At 39.3% G+C, this 19,722-nt stretch overlaps 1 protein-coding gene across 2 annotated transcripts in view; it reads left to right on the forward strand.

Moving 5' to 3' along the window:
• Positions 1–519: 519 nt before the first annotated feature.
• The window catches only part of CTF18 (P-loop containing nucleoside triphosphate hydrolases superfamily protein), a 245,805-nt gene continuing 226,602 nt past the window's right edge, over positions 520–19,722 (forward strand). Inside the window, exons 1-2 of one of the 2 annotated variants that reach the window (XM_089439756.1) lie at positions 520–812; positions 898–1,311. In XM_089439756.1, the coding sequence (XP_089295882.1) occupies positions 683–812; positions 898–1,311 (544 nt within the window). In that variant the 5' untranslated portion in view covers positions 520–682. The remainder of the gene's footprint in view (positions 813–897; positions 1,312–19,722) is intronic. The other variant, XM_089439755.1, reaches the window with a different exon arrangement.

Raw genomic sequence — 19,722 nt, forward strand, 5'->3', positions numbered from 1 at the left:
ACACAATTATTTGACTACTAAAATTTACAAAAACATACCAATATAATAAAAACTCATGAATGTTACTAGTTTTAGTTGAGTCATCTATTACCAAACTAGATCCATCTTAACTTTAGATTTACCAAATGCCAAGAGAGATCAAATCTCTTTTCACTTTAAAAAAAGTTTACATCTCAAAATATTTGATCCCTCTCAATGATTGATAAATTGGAATCTAAACTAATTTAATTATAATTATATATATTTTGATTTTGATTTTTAATTTTATATAATTAAAAAATATATATTTATAATAATAATAATAATAAAATATATATATATATATATATATATATTTTTTAAATCTATTTTTATTTTTATATAATTTAACTAATCAACCTGTTAAACATAACATACATAAAAATAGCAACAACCTTATTAACGTGAAAACCGAAGAGAAAAACTTAGAAAGCAATTAACTATAAAGGTGTGATAAAGTATGGGAGGGTGCACTTTGTGACGATGTTACAAAACATGTTAAACGAGTTGTTAAAAGCGATAACGATTGGCTAAATGTTTACAAAGTCGAGCTCGAAGCCATATAATGGGGGCTGGAATGTTGTTCCCGCCAGTTTCGTATCAATAAGTAGCGCACACTGAACAGAAAGGAAAGAAAAGCAGCTCTCGGCACTTCTCAGCAGATATGGAGATGGAGATGGAGATGCCAGATGCAGATGAGCTGGAATGGCTGGCTCAACAACAACATTACAATTCAGATGATAATGAAGATGACCTTTTTGGACCTTTTCCTGTCTCTCCTTCTCCAAGTCCCTGTGAGTATACGCGCACCTACATTTATATATCCATCCATGCGAGTGCGTATGTGGGCATGTAACAATAGGTCCATTCGTCTTGCAGCGAAATCCAAATCTAGTTCTTCAATTCAGCAGCAACAGCAGGAGGACAAGGGGTGTCGGAAAAGGCTCTACCCGGAGGATGATGGTGAGGATGACGATCAAGTTGCCGAGAAACGGAACAGAACTGATGAAATGCCATTCGTTGATGATGAATGGCTGCAGTATCCGCCTGACCATTTTCAGACCCCAAACCAAGTTGAGAAAGAGAAGGAAAAGGACCAAATTGAGAAAGAGAAAGAGAAGGAGAAGGAGAATGAGAATGAGTGGATTCCTCGCAGAATGGCGGGTGATATTGAAGGCGATTTCATCTCTATAACAGGGCCCTCCGGCGACCGGGTTTATGCCAAACTCAATGGAACGGCCTCTCTTTCTAGCACCTCCACTATCACTAGAAATGTAAATGGCAATGGACAAGGTGAACACCATACTTGACCTTCAAAACCCCTTTGGCATTCAACAAATTTCACCTACCATGCCCATCAGTTATGATTGCACATCTTTTTATTGGCCTTCTGCTAACACCCAAACCAATCAATCTACATTGACATGCATACACTGTTTAAGGTTAGCTGCAATGTTTGTTTTGAGCTTGCACTGCATTTTACCGTATATTTAGTTTAGTTTAGTTTTGTTATGTTTTTCTTTTTTCGTCATTTCTGAAGTACCATGAACCTATTCTATAGCACCGATGGCTTTTGAATCGTCATAGAAGGCAATTCGTAATATTGGTTATTTGATTTTAGATCGATTCTTGAAGTACTACCCGGCCAGGTATTTCAAGGAAATTTACAGCAGAAACCAAATTATGAGATCCGAGGGAGATTTGACTGTCTTTATCGAGACGCAAGGCGTTGTCCTCTTTTTCCTGTTTTTCCGACCATAGATGTTTGACACTGCTTATTAGAGAGACCACTACATTCCGATCCTGGGCATTTTGTGGGTGTACTTGGGCTCCGGGAATAATCGTTTTTTCTTCCGGCTCGTCTTGGCCCTGGGGTGAAGTCAAATGCCCAACTGATTCCGTGAACATTGAGATAGAAAATAGAATACCAGTCAGGTATTGCGGTCTCGACCGCGTCGTTGAGATCGAGTCATTTATGCAGTTCCAGAGTTCATTGTCGAGCTACAATTCCTTCCCTCCACGTCCAGTCCAGACCTCAGAGGCGAGAATGTCTCAACATGATGCTCCCCTACATGAGTATGTCGGCCTTGAATGGTAGTTTAGCTGCTGGTGTAGTATGCATTACAAGTCGCGCAGTTAGACCAGCCACCTTCTCTCTGTCTATGTAGTTCGGGCTCTACAATGATCGACTGCATTCTCGATCCCCCCAGTGTCTCAGACGAACGCTAATCCCCCATCTTCGTTATGTTCTATTCTGCCATACTTTGTATAGAGTTTCCGTCATTGGTTAAAGTTTTAAACCCTTTTATTTTTTCATTTTTAGCTTCCTGCATTGTTGATCGTCCAGCTTTGTTAATGTTTTAGGAGATATGCTAGGGACTCCTTACTTTGCTTGAGTTACTTCTTTAAGTCTTAAATTTCTTGATGAAGAGCATTCATCTCGTCCTCTTGACGGGCTGCCTAGTACTTCAACATGCGAATTTCTTCCCACTTGTCATTGATGACTACCCTTGGTGATTTTTGCACCATCTTGAGCAAGAGGATGTCTGATTGGAAAGCCTCAACTTGCTAAACCAAAGAGGCAATGAGGGCTCTACATTTGTAGCCCTTGATTGTCCTAATGGGCTTTACCATGACTGGCTGCTCCATATCATTAGGACCTCTATTGTAATCTTCCTCCATACTAAAAACTAGATAGAACACAATGCTCACAGGTAGTTGAAATTTGCACAAGGTTCCTGAGTTGGGCCTCTTTTTCTCTAGGAGATTATAGTAATTACAATTGAACAAGGTTGGAACAAACTATTATTTCGATAAAGCCCAAGGGCAAGAGGATTGGTGTTGGCTGCCTTGGGAACATCCTAGTCCCATCCCCATAACACCATCTCTGAACCTAAATTTTATCGGAATGAGTTAGACACCCTGTCAACTTTGTTAGGAAGGTAGAGCCCTCGATCGAAACTGATCAGCGGACCTGTCTTATGAGCATAACTAAGAGACCAACAAATATCATCAACAAACATAAAAATCATACGTATGGCAGTCACTGACATAGACTATACTTCCCTTGCATGAGCCAGGATCATGGTTACCTCTGCTAGATGGGTATAACTTCCACTCGAAATAAATCACCAAACCAATACTATATACATGACAATATAATTGCTAGCGAGTCTGTGACAGTGGACTAGCATCATGCAACAAGAGCTGCCTAGGATCAAAAGGGAAACTCTCCCTTTGGCTTGCCTTCTGTCCAAACCTTGAGGCTCCCAGAAGGCAAGGAAAGCAACTACCTTTTCTAGAAAATCCCACATCCTCTCCAACTATGCAAATGGACTTTGTTCATAATTATGCTCCTACGAAAACATAGAATTGTCAGCAGAGAATGGGGGCGCTGATTTAATTGCATTGTGCTTACGTTAACCACCCTCATGAATGGGATGGTAAGTTGATTTAATATGTGAGTGCAAAAAGAATTTCAATTTACATGATCGAATTTCCCGGTGATTTCCACGAGGCTTGGATAACCCCCCTTTTCCAGCCCTCTTCCAAACCTTGGATTTCACATTTTTTTTTATAAACTTTGAATTTCTTTAGGGGATAATTGATGGCCTAATTTCCCACTTCCAATTGGCAACCCTTGTTGGCTAACTTTGTTGAATGGTGTTGTCATTGATGCCAATGTTGATCCTTGAATGCTCTTAATATTCGTCTAGTTTGCATTAATTGGAAGCTCCAAATGACAAGAAGCAGGGAAGCCATAGAGGCCTTGCATTTGTTGAGGAAAATGGATCTAAAGGACCGTGATTTTCATCGCGAGACCATCATTAGTCGATTTTCCTTGTTGTGCCAATTCTAATGATATGTGGCACATCTCATGACTCCTCTTGGTGGAGGAGATATGGCCTCTCGAAGATGAAACCCCATTCTTTGGTCAAAGAACCCCAAAGGAGGTGCTATAAGCAAGTATATATATATATATAACCTGGATTACATGGCTAGAACCATTTACATCATAATGTTCAAAACTAGCTTCTTTAAACTCTGCTGTTTGTTTATTAGAATATAACCAGAGCAAAAATTTCTTGCTTCTACGAGCCCTATGGACTATTATTCTGCATTGGTATTTTCCGTAGACCCTACAAAATTACCCCAACAACAAAATGTAACTTCAATACATGAGAAAACATATTTAAACAGGATTGAAAGGACCCACTTCCTCGCTGAAGATCCCTTTTCCTCTTCTTGTCCTTGTGTGTTTTGCACCTTCGCCGGGGATGTCAAGCTGTTCCTTGGGCCTGTCACTTGGAATGCCAGCCAGGTCTTCTTGAACATCAATGAATAGATTGCCACTAATCAACTTTGTGCTGCTGGTCAACAAGTTAGACTCCATTTTGATTATTTTCCTATCCACCCGCGCTTCCAGACTTTCCAAGCGAGCTTGTGCCAGTGTTGCGTTAGTCTCCTTATCACCTTCCAAGAGCTCCACACGTCACGTTAAGAGGTCTAGACAACCCATGAGGAGTTTGAACAGAAATTCCACTGCTTTTTTTTCGAACGCTCCACCTCAGATTTCAAGGCTTGATTTCTTGGCGACGCCATCTCCAAACACTCCAATATCAAACGATTATGAAAAATACGCCCTGAGAGTGAGAGAACGGTGTCCCAAAATCTCGACGAGATCAACTTAAATAACCCGTTGAAACTTGAAGCCTAAATTCTTTCGAGTGTCTTCTTCTACCTCCATTAACTCCAATTTATCGTCGAACTTCATGCCAGATGCTAACTCGTCTTTCCCAATACACAATTAATTTCCCTTGCTGTTGATTTGTTGTGACTCGAAGGGAGGGATGAATACTGCTGTGCGACATTAAAGCCAGGATCTGAACTGCTGTCGGTGTGAAGGTGAATGTCGATCGTCTGCCTATCAACTTGTCCTCGACACACTTGGATGATGGGGCTAATCTCCTTGTTGTACCACTTATCCAGGAGAAATCTCCAAGTGGGAGCATGCCGAGCCTTACTCCCCAGCGGTTCTGCACAGGAAGAATTATTGTCCATTGACGAAATCCTCTGCCTAGTGCTAGCCCCATCAAAGCGGGCTCGAAACACTATGATTGAATTCATTCGGTTATGGAATTGGGACAATTCCTTTGTCATCACCATTTAGTTCAAGGGATCCTTCTCTTAGTTTTGCTCCTTGATTCGCCATGCGATCGACTTCACCATTTAGGTGCCTCAATACATGATATATGGAGGTTTCTTCTAGTTTTCCTAGTTAGAGAGTTATTCTTTTCGCCACAGGAGGACATGTTGGATCCATTGATGATTGTAGTTTTGAGATCATTTTGACTACAAGCGTGGAATCCCCCAAAATGCATAATTTTCTAATGCCAAAGTTTATAGCAATGTCCAAACCTTTCCAAAGAGCAAGAAATTTGGCTTTGCTATTTATTATGGCTAATCCTACCCCCCATGTGAATATAAACTCTTCTTGTTCCCTGGGGCAGTATAACACCCCTCCTGCTCCTGCCGCCCCTTCTAAGCAAGTTTATATTACACAAGCAAATTATTTTTATTAAAAATAAAATGAGTCAAGTCAAAGGTAAATTTATTAAAGGGTAAAATAAAAAATTGAGAGATTAAGTTGGCCCTAAAAGGACAACGAATTTTGGCTCCGAAATTCATTCAAAATTAAAATTCAAATTGAAACTTTTGAAGGTCGACTTGCTCCTTAAGTGACCCTCTTTAACGCTACAAATTGAGGACGAATTCACCACAAGGTAAATGAATCAACTCGCTGATCTTATGTGAATCATTTATGTGATGGTCTGTGGACTAGAGGAGAGGTTGAAATTCAGGTGAAATTTTGGAATTTTTTTGTCTTAATTATGGGCTTCACTGGGATTTTTGAGGTTTGAGATCACTGGCATACAAGGGCTTTTCATGTTGGATTTTTGTGTGGTTCGGATTCTCCTCAAGCTAGCAATTCACGAGGCATTTTCATGTCCCTTTTTGGGACTTAATCTTTGATTCAATGGCATGATCCAACAACTGTGAGGGGCAAATGTTACGAAGCAATTTGGAGAAATCTTTGTGAAGATTATAAACACATTTTGGCACATGTCTCTCGATTGTTGAAAGGAGTTTTGTGCACTGCCTCTACAACCCTTTTTGAAGGCTCATTTGCAACCTGCACAGTGGTAGAGTTAGGGCATGATTGAGTGAAGTTTTGTGCATGGTTTGATTTGAGTTTTAACCCTCATAGGGCATGAATTATTGACTTTTGGAAAAAGGCTGATCAACTCTATTTGGCCTCATTTGATCAATTTCTGTGGCCTTGTAACATCAAACTTTATTTGACCAGTGGTTCGGTGGCAACGTTGACATGGATTTCTTGTTGATGACATGAAAGAATGCATAGTAGCTGGTGCATTACATAGGCCAAATGGCATGACCAACAACTCATATATACCCTGCTTGGTTTTGAAGGTTGTCTTCCAAGTATCCTCTTCTTTGACTGAAACCTTGTGATATCCATACTTTAAGTCCAACTTGATGAAGTATTTTGCTTGCTGCAGCTGATCCTGCAGATTGTCTATCCTCGGCAAAGGGACCTGTTCTTGAGCGTGATCTTTTTAACACCCTGTAATCTATACACATCTACCAAGTCCCATCTTTTTTTGGTACAATGATGATGGGTGATCCACATGGTGATGTATTCGGTCGTATGACACCTTGTTCCAACAGTTGTTGCAACTGTTTCTTCACCTCACTCGCTTCTATAACAGGCTACCTGTACAACCCATTGTTTGGCAATGGGGAGTCCTACAATAGCTAGATCTCATGCTCCGCTTCCCTCTTAGGTGGTAACCCTTTAGGCTCTTGAAACACATCCTTGTATGCCTGCACAACTCTTCTAGTTGATTTTTTTGTTTCTTAGTACACCCCTCCAGGGATGCCTTGCCTCATACTAACTCTTCTATAGATTGATTTTTTCTTAAAAACAATAAAACATACTTTTTGTTGGAACTGATCAATTCCTTGGCTTGGTTGGCACTTACCTACTAAATTTGACTTGCCTTTGTGCATATTGATGATGAACAATTTCCCATCCTTGACCGACTGACACTGGTTGGCTCTCCGCATGAATATTGCATTTTGCATTAGGGACTCCCAAACACGACTCCACATACATCAAGGGGAACCACATATAGTTCTACTTCATCAATAAAATTAGCACTGATGGAAAATCTAATTTTTCACTGTTTTGTTACCTTCAACTCTGCATCTTTATTTACCCTTCCCAGTGGATATGGGTTTGGATGATAACGAACTTCCAACCCCAACTTCTTAAGTAGCTTTGTTGCAATGAGATTCACGTGTGATCCTGAGTCAAACAAAGCATTGATCTTTGTCTTCTTGACTTGTATCTTTATATGGAAGAGTTTGGTCATTACTTTCTCTTCCTGTTGTTGAAGGCTACTCAAATTCACTTCCTTCTGCATTGACGTAGAGACAATTTTCTCATCCACGTCCGAGCTGCTTTCAACTTGGTTGCTCGAATCAGTGGCCATGAGATTCTTCTTCTTATTATCTTTCTTTTTGTTCTTTGGGTTTAGCTTTAGATGCAACTTCCAACACTTATCCTTTGTATGGACGTCAATGTTGCAGTGGTTGTAGTGGTTGCTCGGATCTTTCAACTGATATGTTGTGGCTATTGTCTTTTTATCTTTCCCTCCCTTTTGCTTCTTCTTCCCCTCCTTAGAAGCGTCTTATTTCTCCTTCTGCTTCGATCTGCTTGATTGTGCTCTATTTAGGCCTATGTTCTCCAGGTACTGTGCCCGTACACAAGTCTCGTCCATTGATTTAGGCTTGAAGAACATCACTTGCTCACGCAAGTGGCGGTGTAGACCCCCCAAATACATGAGGAGTACATGTCGGTTCTTGGGGAGATACCCAACATTATGACCATCTTTCTGAGCTTTGTGGTGTACTCTTGCACGCTTTGCCCCGACTTTTGCTTGAAGTAGTGTCACTGGATCTGTTGATAGGTGGTGGTCATTGATGTCAACCAAGCAGCACTAGGAGCTACCTTGATCTTTGTTAGCAAATTTGGTATGGAAATTCGTGGTTTCTCACATCCAAATCACTCTAGTTGGTTTCTCCTTGAAAAGATCTTTCCGAAGATATGTGGTACCCCACGCAATTCTTTACGGTAGTGACATGACACCTTATCATTAATTTAAGGGTTTGACCTGCTCATTTTGACAATGATGTCTCCTCTTGAGAATTGAAGGTACTCATCAAGGTAAGAAGTAGTGTATAGGAAGTTTATTCACCTACAGTTGTCAATATATGACAACAATTCTCACCGCAATGTCATTGTGTATCACTGACTATCTTCAAAAATGCATCAAGCCAATCATTGACTTCACAACCTTGGTAGGATCAAATGCACTGAGCCAATCATTGACTTTACAACCTTGGTAGGATCAAATGCACTGAGCCAATCATTGACTTCACAACCTTGGTAGGATCAAATGCACAGAGCCAATCATTGACTTCACAACCTTGCTAGGATCAAATGCACTGAGCCAATCATTGACTTCAAATTCTAGTGGACTTGAAAATATTTCTAGGCAAAATCCTTGACACAAATATTAAATAGGGTTCTTAAGGGTTTCATAAATTTAAGGACACCAATGATTTCCTTTCTTAAAGCTTAAGGCAAAGCATGTTAGAAAAAATAAATATTTCAAAATAATTAAAGCTCCTAAAGTTTCCTCCAACGTTCATTAAGAAAGTCCCTCCCAAATGTCCTCCAACTGTCATCCTCTAAACCTATAAAAGAGCCTCACCTTATCTATGAAAGCTATATACTTAAACGATTATCTTGAGGAAGCATATCTGAAGTTTTCGGCTAACCTGAGGAATTAACGCAGATATCCAAAAGAGGGTTTAGAGTTATCTTTTAAGATTATTTTTGTGATTCGTTCACTACAGGTATTTGGAGCGATGTCTCAAGGCAAATCTTAGGTCTTTGCTTAGCATATTTTCGCATTGTTTGAGCATATCATCCTTGTTTCAGGAGAGTGAAGGATTGGGTATAGGACTACTCAAGTAAGGGCTTAGTTTTAGGTATATTGAGGACTGTTTTTGCACAAATATATTATTGCAATGGGCAGCATAGAAGGAAATCAGTTAACGACCCTCTAGGGCACCCATACCTAAGGCATACAACAGGTCAGTGAGTGCATCAAATCTCTTAAACAAGCACAAAACTCATCTACAGTCCTGCGGTCAAGACTTATGACTCGGTTGAGGTGAAGATCTATTACAACATTGATTTCAGATTTGGATCTGTGGTTTAGTGCTATAAAATGCCTCAAAATTCAGCAAAGGAGAGTGAGTTTCGGACTTAACAGAAGTCTCTTGTTTGGAGATCCAAGTCTAAGTTTTTTCCTTGTTTTGTTGCTACATGAAGAGTGAGTTAGGGCCATGTATTGATAACAGAATCTTGGCATGGCAATACTTGCACAGTGCAGTCTTTGTATAGGTCCGTAGCAGAAGTTTTGGTTTTTATTTGGATTTGTTTTGTGCTAACTCGTTGCAGGTGGAAGACTATTAAGGAAGCCTAATTCCACAGGTTAGTCATTGGTAACCACAATTAAGTTCTGTAGCACATTGAGTCTTGTTTCTTTTTAAGTCTGACCAGGGTTCATTTCAGATTTATTTTAGGTCTGGTCAGGCCATGTTTTCTGCTTATTATAGATCTGGTAAGGCTTGTCTAGGGCTAGCGTTAAGGTCTGTTTAGAGCTTAGTATCTGTGATAAGAAACAATACTTCAAGACATCCTTTTGTAGCATAATTCAAGCTTATGACAAGAGTTAAGGTAAGTCATGAATTAGTGCTGGGTTATTTTCTTTCATTTTATTTTGGAAATTGGGATCCACTTGGGTGTATTTTCCATTTCAGGTGCAAACATTCAGAACAGTGCCAAAAAGGTCAAAGACATCAAAGCAGTGACAGCTAAACCTGGTAACTCACCCTTGATCAAGGAAATTGTAGAACAGTTTCTTATGGCAGAATTCATTTATCTCAAGTAAGAAACCTGGCAAGTTTCTATTACATAAAAATTGGCAGCCTAGTAAGACAAAGAGCAGAGGTTCACAATAGACAACAAAAAGTTAATCTACAGTAGATTAAAAGCAGCGAGGCCTACAAGACTGTCTTCAGTTCAGTAGAACCTCATCATCAAGGACAGGGTGGACATATTATCAAAGGCAGAGCCTATTAAACAGATTTCATCATTGAGGGCAAATTATTGTGGGAGAGTTTGGCATCTCTCAGTATTGCAGAAGATCTGACACATCAGTTTCATCACCAGCTTCAAATCAACAACAAAGGCAGAAGATACAGGTCATCGAACAAGCTATTGTATAAAATATTGTAAATTTTGTATAGAGTTTGTGTCATTGCCTAGAGTTGACGAAGGAATTATTTTTTTGGGAAAAGGGCTTTGGTTTGTAGTTGGGACAAGGGTTCTTGGTTTGTAGGGACAAGGGTTAGGTCCGAGTGTTATTAGTCAGTCAAGAAAATCAATGAAATATCATTGTAAGGTGGATCATTGTCCCTGATACGAGAGTCCACATTTTATTTTTATTTTTCTTTACAAGGCTGTAGGGTGGTGCTAGGCAGGTGAATGAAGTCACCTTCAGGTCGGGGGCCTATATAGTATAAACTAGTGTTGTGAAAATCGCGATAATTAAACGAAAAAATCGCCGGATTTTTTTTTTGGCCGATTTTTATTGAAAAAATCGCGATTTTATGAAAAAATCGCGATAAAAACGAAAAAATCGCCAGGGGTCGCAACAGCATAGTTTTATAACATTTTTTTGGGTTTTTTCATGCAATTTTTTTTGAAAGAAATAACTAATTTTTGAGTGGGGCAGCTTAATGATCAAGTATAGGCCCTAGTATGGATATGCTATTCATGGTAATGTTAAATTATTAATCTTCATTTTCATCCTTTTACTTAAATTTTTAACATTACCATGAAATGACTCAGGATGTTTGAGAGTGCTTCCAGCCTCATTTGATTTCATATGGAGAAAGTAGAATTTTAGATTTCATTTAAAATCCAGCAGACTTATTAGTTTTTCAGGATTTCAGGATTGGGAGATTGTAATGTTTCCAGGTGACACCACCTGCTCGGGCTACCCCTGCCACCAGTAGAGAACGTGGTCTACATCCTATAGCTCCTACTTCTAGTTCTTCAGCTTCTAGAGCACATCAGACTCCACTGCCATCTCCACTAACATAGGCACCAACATCTACATCTAGAGGGAAAGGGAAAGCTGTGGCATTTTCTCGCAAGAGGGGCAGAGGAAATCAATAGGATTAGACTTTCATTTATTGTATATGACATTATGACCTGATGAGATACATTATCATATTTTTTGTTGATATTTTGAGGCTGAGTTGGGACTTAGGAGTTAGGACTTACTATTCAGGACATGATTCAATGTTATGTGTGATTTTAGCACTAGAAATGATATTAAACATCTTATATATTAGTTTTTTTTTTTTTTTTTTTTATCATATTTATGTGTCAATGTATTTATTTTATGTTGTAGATGGTTTAGATATTAAAAAAATTGAAAAAAATGAAAAAAAAAAGAATATTTTTGTACCAAACGATTTTTTCCCGATTTTTTCTGATAATTTCGATTTTTTTCCGATTTTTTCCCCGCGCCGATTTAATCCCGATAACGATTAATGCAACATTGCTATAAACACTTAAGGGTGGTGCTAGGGCGAGTTGTGGCTCACTATGGTGTTGGGGCATCCTTTCAGCTGACTACCGATAAAGCCAGAGCGTTGGGGCATCCTTTCAGCAGACTACCGATAAAGCCAGGGCGTTGGGGCATCCTTCCAGTGGGCGCTGGAGAATGCTTTTCTAGAGTTCTAGGAAGTTGTAGCTTTCTTTTCTTTTGGGGCTGAAGATTAAAGAATTTATTAGAAAAACATTCGGTGGTTTTTGACCCGAAGGGGGTTTTCCACCTAAAATCTTGTGCCTAATGTCTTTATCTTTTTGTATTGTTGTTCACTACTTTACTGAATAATTGTCATATTGTTGAATATTAACCAATGCTCTGAAAATGACTAATTAAGTGCTAATTTGTAAGAAATATTGATTTACCCCCCCTCTCAGTGTTTCCAACATGATCCATTAGTCCTCTACATACCCAATAGGCTAAAACTATGACTTAATGATGGCTTTGAAGTCCTCCCACTTAGTCACTGAAGGCTTTCCCTCCAACCTCAGGGTCTCCGTGTGGCTCTCCCACCAAGTAAGGGAATAGCCCTCTAATTTCAATCGCGCAAATGGAATCTTTTATTCTTCCTCAATTCGATGGACACTGAAATACATGTCCAGTTGCTGCAACTAGTGATTAAGTTTTAGAGCGTCGATCTTACTGTGCTACGACTTGATATCGACCTTTGCCTCCATTTTAAATAGGGGCTATCATTGATTTACGACACTTGAACTGGGTTGATTTTTTTAGGGTTCTTTCTTCGGTGATTTTCATCTCGATCTCTTGATCCCCCTTGTGATTTGTCTTCTACATTTGAACCCTCATCTTCTCTGAATGTCCCAAGCTTATTGTTTAGGGCCTCCATGAGGAGATTTACATTATGGCTTGTTAATTTCGTAGCTTAGGGATAAATTCCCTCCTTTGGACAACCTTGCTCATCAAGAAAGATCCCTACTAGCCCTTGGAAGAATTTAATTTGGTCAAGAAAAAATATTATTTATAAGGTGAAACCCACAAGTGCACAAAAGTTTAGGTAGGCTTGAAGGTCAAATTGGATCTCTTGGAATGCATATAAATACACCTTATGTCACATTACTTTGGAGCACTGTTACAAGCATCTCTCCTCTCTTGATTGGTTCAACTACTTCTAAAATTGAGAGGCTTTTCTTCACACGTGCAAAGGGAAGGAAATACACATTATGTCACATCACTTTGGAGCACTGTTACAAGCATATCTCCTCTCTTGATTGGTTTGATTACTTCTAAAATTACAGGGCTATTCTTCACATGTGCGAAGGGGAGGAAGCTTTTGTGCTCTTGTGCATTGACGTTCTGTTTAAGGACTGTTTGACCAACGTTGACCAAGAGAAGAAAAGACTTCGCTTGAATTGGTTTTTGGCCTATTCTTGGAGGTCGATTTGACTGAGCTTTGGACCAAACATTTCAGGGCTATTTGACCTCTGTTGACTGTAGACTTTTACTGAAGTTGCTGCAAATTTTTTGAAGTTTGACCGTAAATTTTATCTCTCTTTTGAATGAGTTCTTGAAGGATGTTTTGACTGGGTTTCACTGAGTTTGGAAGGTCAAGTTCTTTGATTGTTGATCAAGCTGATTTGGAGGGTTGTTGACCGTTGACTGTTGACTGATTAGGGCAACTTGACTGTTGATGACTATTGTTGACTTTGATCATAAATTACAAACGTTGACTTTGGATCAAATTTGACTTTGGGCTCATCTCTCATTGGATAGTGGTTAGTTGAGTTGGATAGTTAAAGCTGTTGACCTTTGATGCATTGTTTATGAATTGGAATATAGTATCCTTCATTGAACATTTGATGACAATATAATAGAAGAAGAATTTGGAAAGGGTTTTCCCTCTTGTGGGGTTTTTCCCTGGTCTTTGACCAAATCTTGTGTCTCTCTTATTTCATGTTCTTGGCTGTCTTCTATTGCATTTGAATCACTGTTCTATCTAAAATTGTTTACTGTCATTGAAAGATTGAATTTATTGGAAAAGTGATTGCTAATTGAAGAAGAATTGTTGTAAGTGATTGTGCTAAGCAACACTGGAAAATTAACACGGTATTAAAAGCTGAGGTGAAGACAAGCCTAAAGAGACAAGAGACCAATGTTGCACGAAGCGGGGACGCGGAAGCATCATTTTCCAAAAATCTAGGAAGCAAAGCGTCTGCTATATATATATTTATATATTTTTTGCATTTATACTCAAAACAAACATCCGAAATACCAAATTAGTTGTAGAAGACATGAAAACATGCATATTTTTGCATAAATCAAGATAGATATAGCATCCATTGTACATTAATGATTAATTATTTGAGCATCAACCATTTAGAATCTAGATTCTTCTCCTCTTGTCTAGCCTTTGCCTCTACCTCGATTGTCTAGGGATATTAGTCAACATTGCCCAATTTTGAACAAACTACCTAATTCAAGACTTAAAATATGGTAGAAAAAGCTTAACATGCTTGATCAATGATTTTGACTTGATTGAAAGGTAATTTTTTGCTAAGGGCGTGACAAAGGAGTTCAACGATTAACACCACCAACACTAGGGTACATATAGGGCTTGGTGCTCTTGACTAAATGCTAATCGCATACCTTCATACTTGATATAATCTAATGAAATGCCACAATCCCATTGATCTTGAATTCCTGAAAACTGTTAAGTCTGCTGAATTTTGAATAGGATATGAAATTCTATTTCTCCATATGAAGTCCAATGAGGCTGGAACCACTCTCAAACATCCTGAGTCATTTCATGGTAATGTTAAAAATTTAAGTGAAAGGATGAAAATGAAAAATAAAGGAGAATGTCACTTTTACTTTAAGAATTTAACATTACCATGAGGGAGCATCTGCTATATATATATATATTTTTATATTTTTTTTGCCTTCATTCTTCACCCTAACCCAAGGTGGATCCACCTCCAATATGCAAACTCACCTAAAATTAAAATAAATAAAAAGAAATCGATTTTCTGAATAGCGCGGCGCTTTTTCTGGAAGCGTGTATGGAACCGTACGATTCACCATCCGAAGCGCCATACAAAGTGCGCTTCGGAGGGACGCTTCCGGAATTTCCAGGAAGCGTCCAAAACAGGCGGAACCACGCTTCCGAATTTTGGAGTCGCGCTTCCGGGGACGCTTCCTGTACGAATCCGTACGGGACGCGCTTCGGGCATTAGATCCGGAGGGGGGGGCGTTTCCTGCAACATTGCAAGGGACAAAAAAATCACCTTTGAAGGAATCTATTTGGTCAAGATGTCTACCTCATACTTCAAGGATGTAGAGAACCTGAATGACTCATCAAATTTTGTTGCTTGGAAGATCAGGTTGGAAGTAACCTTGGATGAAAATGATTTCTTGGAATATGTAGAAGGAAAGGTACCTGAGCCTCCAAAAAATGCTCCCGCTATTGCCAAGGCCAAGTATAAGAAAGGTGAGATCGAAGCCAAGAAAATAATTATTGATTCTTTGAGAGATCATTTGCTTACATTGGAAAGTTGAAGAGGTCCAAGGATATCTATGATAAGCTGGTTGGGATGTACGAGGTCAACAATTTGAATCATATTCTCCCCTTGAAAAATCAAATCAAGGACATGAAGATGAACAAGGGAGAGACTGCGCAATCATACTTAATGAGATTATCACAACTCATGGATCAATTGCTAACTGCTAGAGTATCTATGTTTGATAGAGTTGGTACACGTTGCTCTTCAAGGTCTTCCTCCAATTTAGGAGACATTCATCACAACTAGTAGCAACAATGACAATTTTAAGTCATTTGATGAGCTTGTTGGCAAGTGTACTCAAGAAGAAACCAAGATGATCTCTAGAGGGAGAATTCAAAGACATGATGAAGGAGAGTCCTCTGCATTTTCCGCTCAAGACAATAAGAGGAAAGGAAAGGGAAGACCATCTAACTCTACAAAGCCTACTCCAAATTCTAGGGATTACAATAGAAGATTAAGGAAAATTGAATGCTACAATTACCACAAGCATGGTCACTATGCGTAAGGCTGTCTGGAAAAGAGAGATGCTCCAAGGTCCAACTACAATAATAGTCGTGGCTTCAACAACAACAGGTTCAATGATAGAATAAGAGGAGATGATACAAGAAGAAGGGATGATAGAAGAAGAAGAGATGCTCCCTATGATCATGAAGAAGGCCATTGTCCTCAAAAGAGATCAAGGGACTCAAGGTATGGAAGTAATGCTACGACTACTCAATTTGAATATATTCTTATTTTTGCTATGTCTAGTTCCTCTCGTCCGGATTTGTTTGATAGTTGGTTAGTAGATAGTGGGGCCTCTAGACATTTCTCTGGGTATCGTGAAGTCCTCTCAAACCTGGTTGAGAGGGAGACTAATTTGAAGATCATTCTTGGGGACAAATCTACTTATCTTGTGAAGGGTTTTGGTTTTGTTACATTTCATTTGGATTATGGGGAAATCGTACTTCTTCATGATGTTATGTATGTACTGGGATTGAAGAAAAACCTTGTATCTATATCTGCCTTAGAAGACAAAGGGATGAGAGTTTCCTTCATAAGAGGAAAGGTCCTCACCTGGGCTATGGAATCTTGCATGAGGGACACATTCACCATGGGATCTAGAATTGAAGGACTCTATAGAGTCAATGGAAGACTGATGCGAGTAATAGTACATGATATCAATCATCAAAGTGAGTTATGGCACCAAAAGTTTGCTCATCTATATTACGAAGCCCTTCCTAAAGTAAGAAGGATGGTTTCTAGACAATGTTCCACCAAGTTTCCGAGATGTGGGGGCGAGGGAGCGGGGATACGTTGGAGTGGCCTATGCAAAAGATCCCCACCAATTTTTTGGAAATGTGGGGGGACGTCAGGGTCTTAAAAACTTATAAATATAAAAATATATGATATATTATTGAAATTTTAATATTTATAATGTTACTGTCTTTATCATTATATAATATATAACACTTACATCATGAAGGATAAATGATAAATCGATGAATCATAGAACTGAAGTTTGAAACAAATTTAAAACGAAAAGCATGATATCATATAATCATACATCATACATGTAAGTTTAGAGACTGTACAATGTAACTACTAACAATGTACAATGAAAATAAATGTTTAAAGTTTTAAAGTTTAAACCATATTGAAGTTCTAACTATGAATACTAAATATTGAAATAAAAGTCAACTTTGATACATCAAGAGTCAAATTTTTATAGAGTCAAGACTCAAGTCTAATATATCATATATCAAGATTCAAAATAAACTGAAGTCTACAAATGAAGTCTGAAACAGAAAATAAAATAAGTTAATAACATAAGAACATATCAAATGATAAATCATAAATGAGCATAATTGCTCAAGGTAATGCCCCGCTAGTCTCTGCATCCAACTGAAAAGAGCAATATCATGAAAAGATGAAACAATATGAAATGAACATTGAAAATAAAGTTTAAACCCTTCTTGGTTCATAAAAATTAGGATTTTTTTGTTTCATTAAAAAAATTTGCGATTTTTGTCTAGGAAAATGACCCCTCACAACTCCACACAACCCCTTTCGCTTAGGAAACGACCCCATTTGGAGGATTCGACCCTGAAAATCGAGGAAACAACCCCTTACAAGTTTCTGCACGTACCCTGCTTTTTGGGAGCGTGGGGAAACGACCCCCAATCGTCCCCAAGTCTCCGGAACGCGAGGGAGCTAGGAAACTCGACCCCCAGGTGGGGGGGACGCGACCCCGTAGAACACTGTTTCTAGAATGCCTGAAGTTCAAGCTAGTCATCATGGAGTATGTTCAGGATGTGCCAGTGAAAAGAAGTCGAGGGGACCATTCTCTTCTAGCAAAAGCATGACCAGTGATATTCTACAACTCATTCATTCTGATCTATGTGGACCCATGCTGGTAAAATCTCTTGGTGGCTATCTATATTATATAATCTTTGTGGATGACTTCTCCTAGAAGACATGGATATTCTACTTGAAGCACAAGGACAGAGCATTTGATATTTTCAAGGATTTCAAGGCGCTGATAGAGAATCAAACAGGGAAAATAATCAAAGTCTTTTAGGTTTGATAATGGTGGAGAATACACTTCTAATGAATTTGTTGACTTTTGCAAGAAGGCTAGAATCAAGAAGGATACCATTGTACCTTATAATACCGAGCAAAATGGTGTGGCTGAAAGAAAGAATAGGACCATCATGGAAGCTACTTGAGCCATGTTGCATGATCAAAAGTTGTCGAAGTTCCTTTGGGGAGAAGCCACTAACACAATGGTCTATGTTCAAAACAGGTCTCCTCATCAAGCCTTGGGTGACAAGACTCTTGAAAAAGTATTCACAGGTATCAAGCCCCATGTTGGTCATTTGAGAATCTTTGGCTGCCCCATGTACTTTCATGTGCCAAAGGATAAAAGGAACAAGTTGGAAGCCACTGGAAAGAAAGGTATGTTTGTTGGATATTGTGAAATTCTAAAGCTTTTAGAATATATGTGCCTGGTCAAAGGAATATCAAGTTTAGCAGGGATGTGACTTTCGATGAAGATGTTGCCCTTGGAAAAGCAAGGGACATTCCTCCTCCTCATGTTGAGAAGAAGGATGATGACATGGACCTACTATAAGGTCTTTCTGTGCTCAAGCCGCGGACAAATTTTGTTGATGATCCCATGGAACCCATGGACCCCTAGGATCCTCCTCCATGTGATCCCCCTGGCAGGAAGAGACCACTTTGGCTTCGTGATACATTATAAGATGCTGAAAGACATGCCGCTGCTAAAGGAACCTTTAGAGAAAGTAAGAAGCCATGTTGATATCAGGGTTATGTTGTGGCTATGAGCACCATCATACAGGTTGAGCCTCACACCTTTGAAGAAGCAGTGAAAGAGCAGGTTTGGAAAGATGCCATTGTTGAAGAATAGGAGTCTATTATGAAGAATGACGTATGGGAAGTAGTTCCGAGACCTAAAGGAAAGTCTGCTTTGACTTCTAAATGGCTATACAAGATCAAGCATGGAGCAAATGGAAGCATTGAGAAATATAAGGTGAGGTTCATGGCTAGAGGATTCTCTCAGAAAGAGGGAGAAGGTTATGATGACATATTTGCACCAGTTGCTCGCTACACCACTATTTGATCTATTGTTGCCCTTATTGCTAGCCAGGGTTGGACTCTTTTTACTGGATGGATGTGAAGACTGCATTTCTTCATGGCATACTCTAGGAAGAAGTATATGTTGAGCAACCACAGTGATTTGAAGTATAGGACATGAAGACTCATGTATGTTGGTTGGAGAAGGCTCTCTATGGATTAAAGCAAGCCCCTAGGGCTTGGTATGCCCATATTGATAGCTACCTAATGAAGCTTGGATTCATGAGAAGCAATGCCGACCTGAGCCTCTACTTCATAATTGTACGAGGTATGTGATCCAAAATGGATTTTGGACAGACTCCTAAGTCTAAGTGTTCCTCTCTGAGGAAAATGAAAATCCAAGGAAGTTCTTGGAAATAGCCCCATTGCAGAGATCTTTTCCTTCTGAATCTACTACAACTTGAATGGGCAAAAATGGACTTAGGATGCAGAAGTTATCGCAGAAAGAAGATGCCCTATGTTCTTTAGAAAAAGCGGAAAAATCCTCTAAAATGGGCAAAAAAAATCCTTATAAAGGGAAATCGCATTGGAGGAGGGCCAAAGGCGGACTTAAGCGGAAAGGGGAAGCCCCCCCGATTGCTGATCTCCGATATATCGGGTTGGAGATAGGCCTGTGTTCGATGGCGGGCCCCTGGGCAATGCGATATTGCGATCACCGATATCGACGGATCGGCATCGGCGATGCCACGAGGCAAAGGGAAGGACCCCCG

The sequence above is a fragment of the Pinus tabuliformis genome, chromosome 9 (genome assembly GCF_031772625.1).
Source record: "Pinus tabuliformis cultivar Carrire ecotype Pingquan chromosome 9, CPIR1, whole genome shotgun sequence".
Classification (NCBI taxonomy): domain Eukaryota; kingdom Viridiplantae; phylum Streptophyta; class Pinopsida; order Pinales; family Pinaceae; genus Pinus; species Pinus tabuliformis.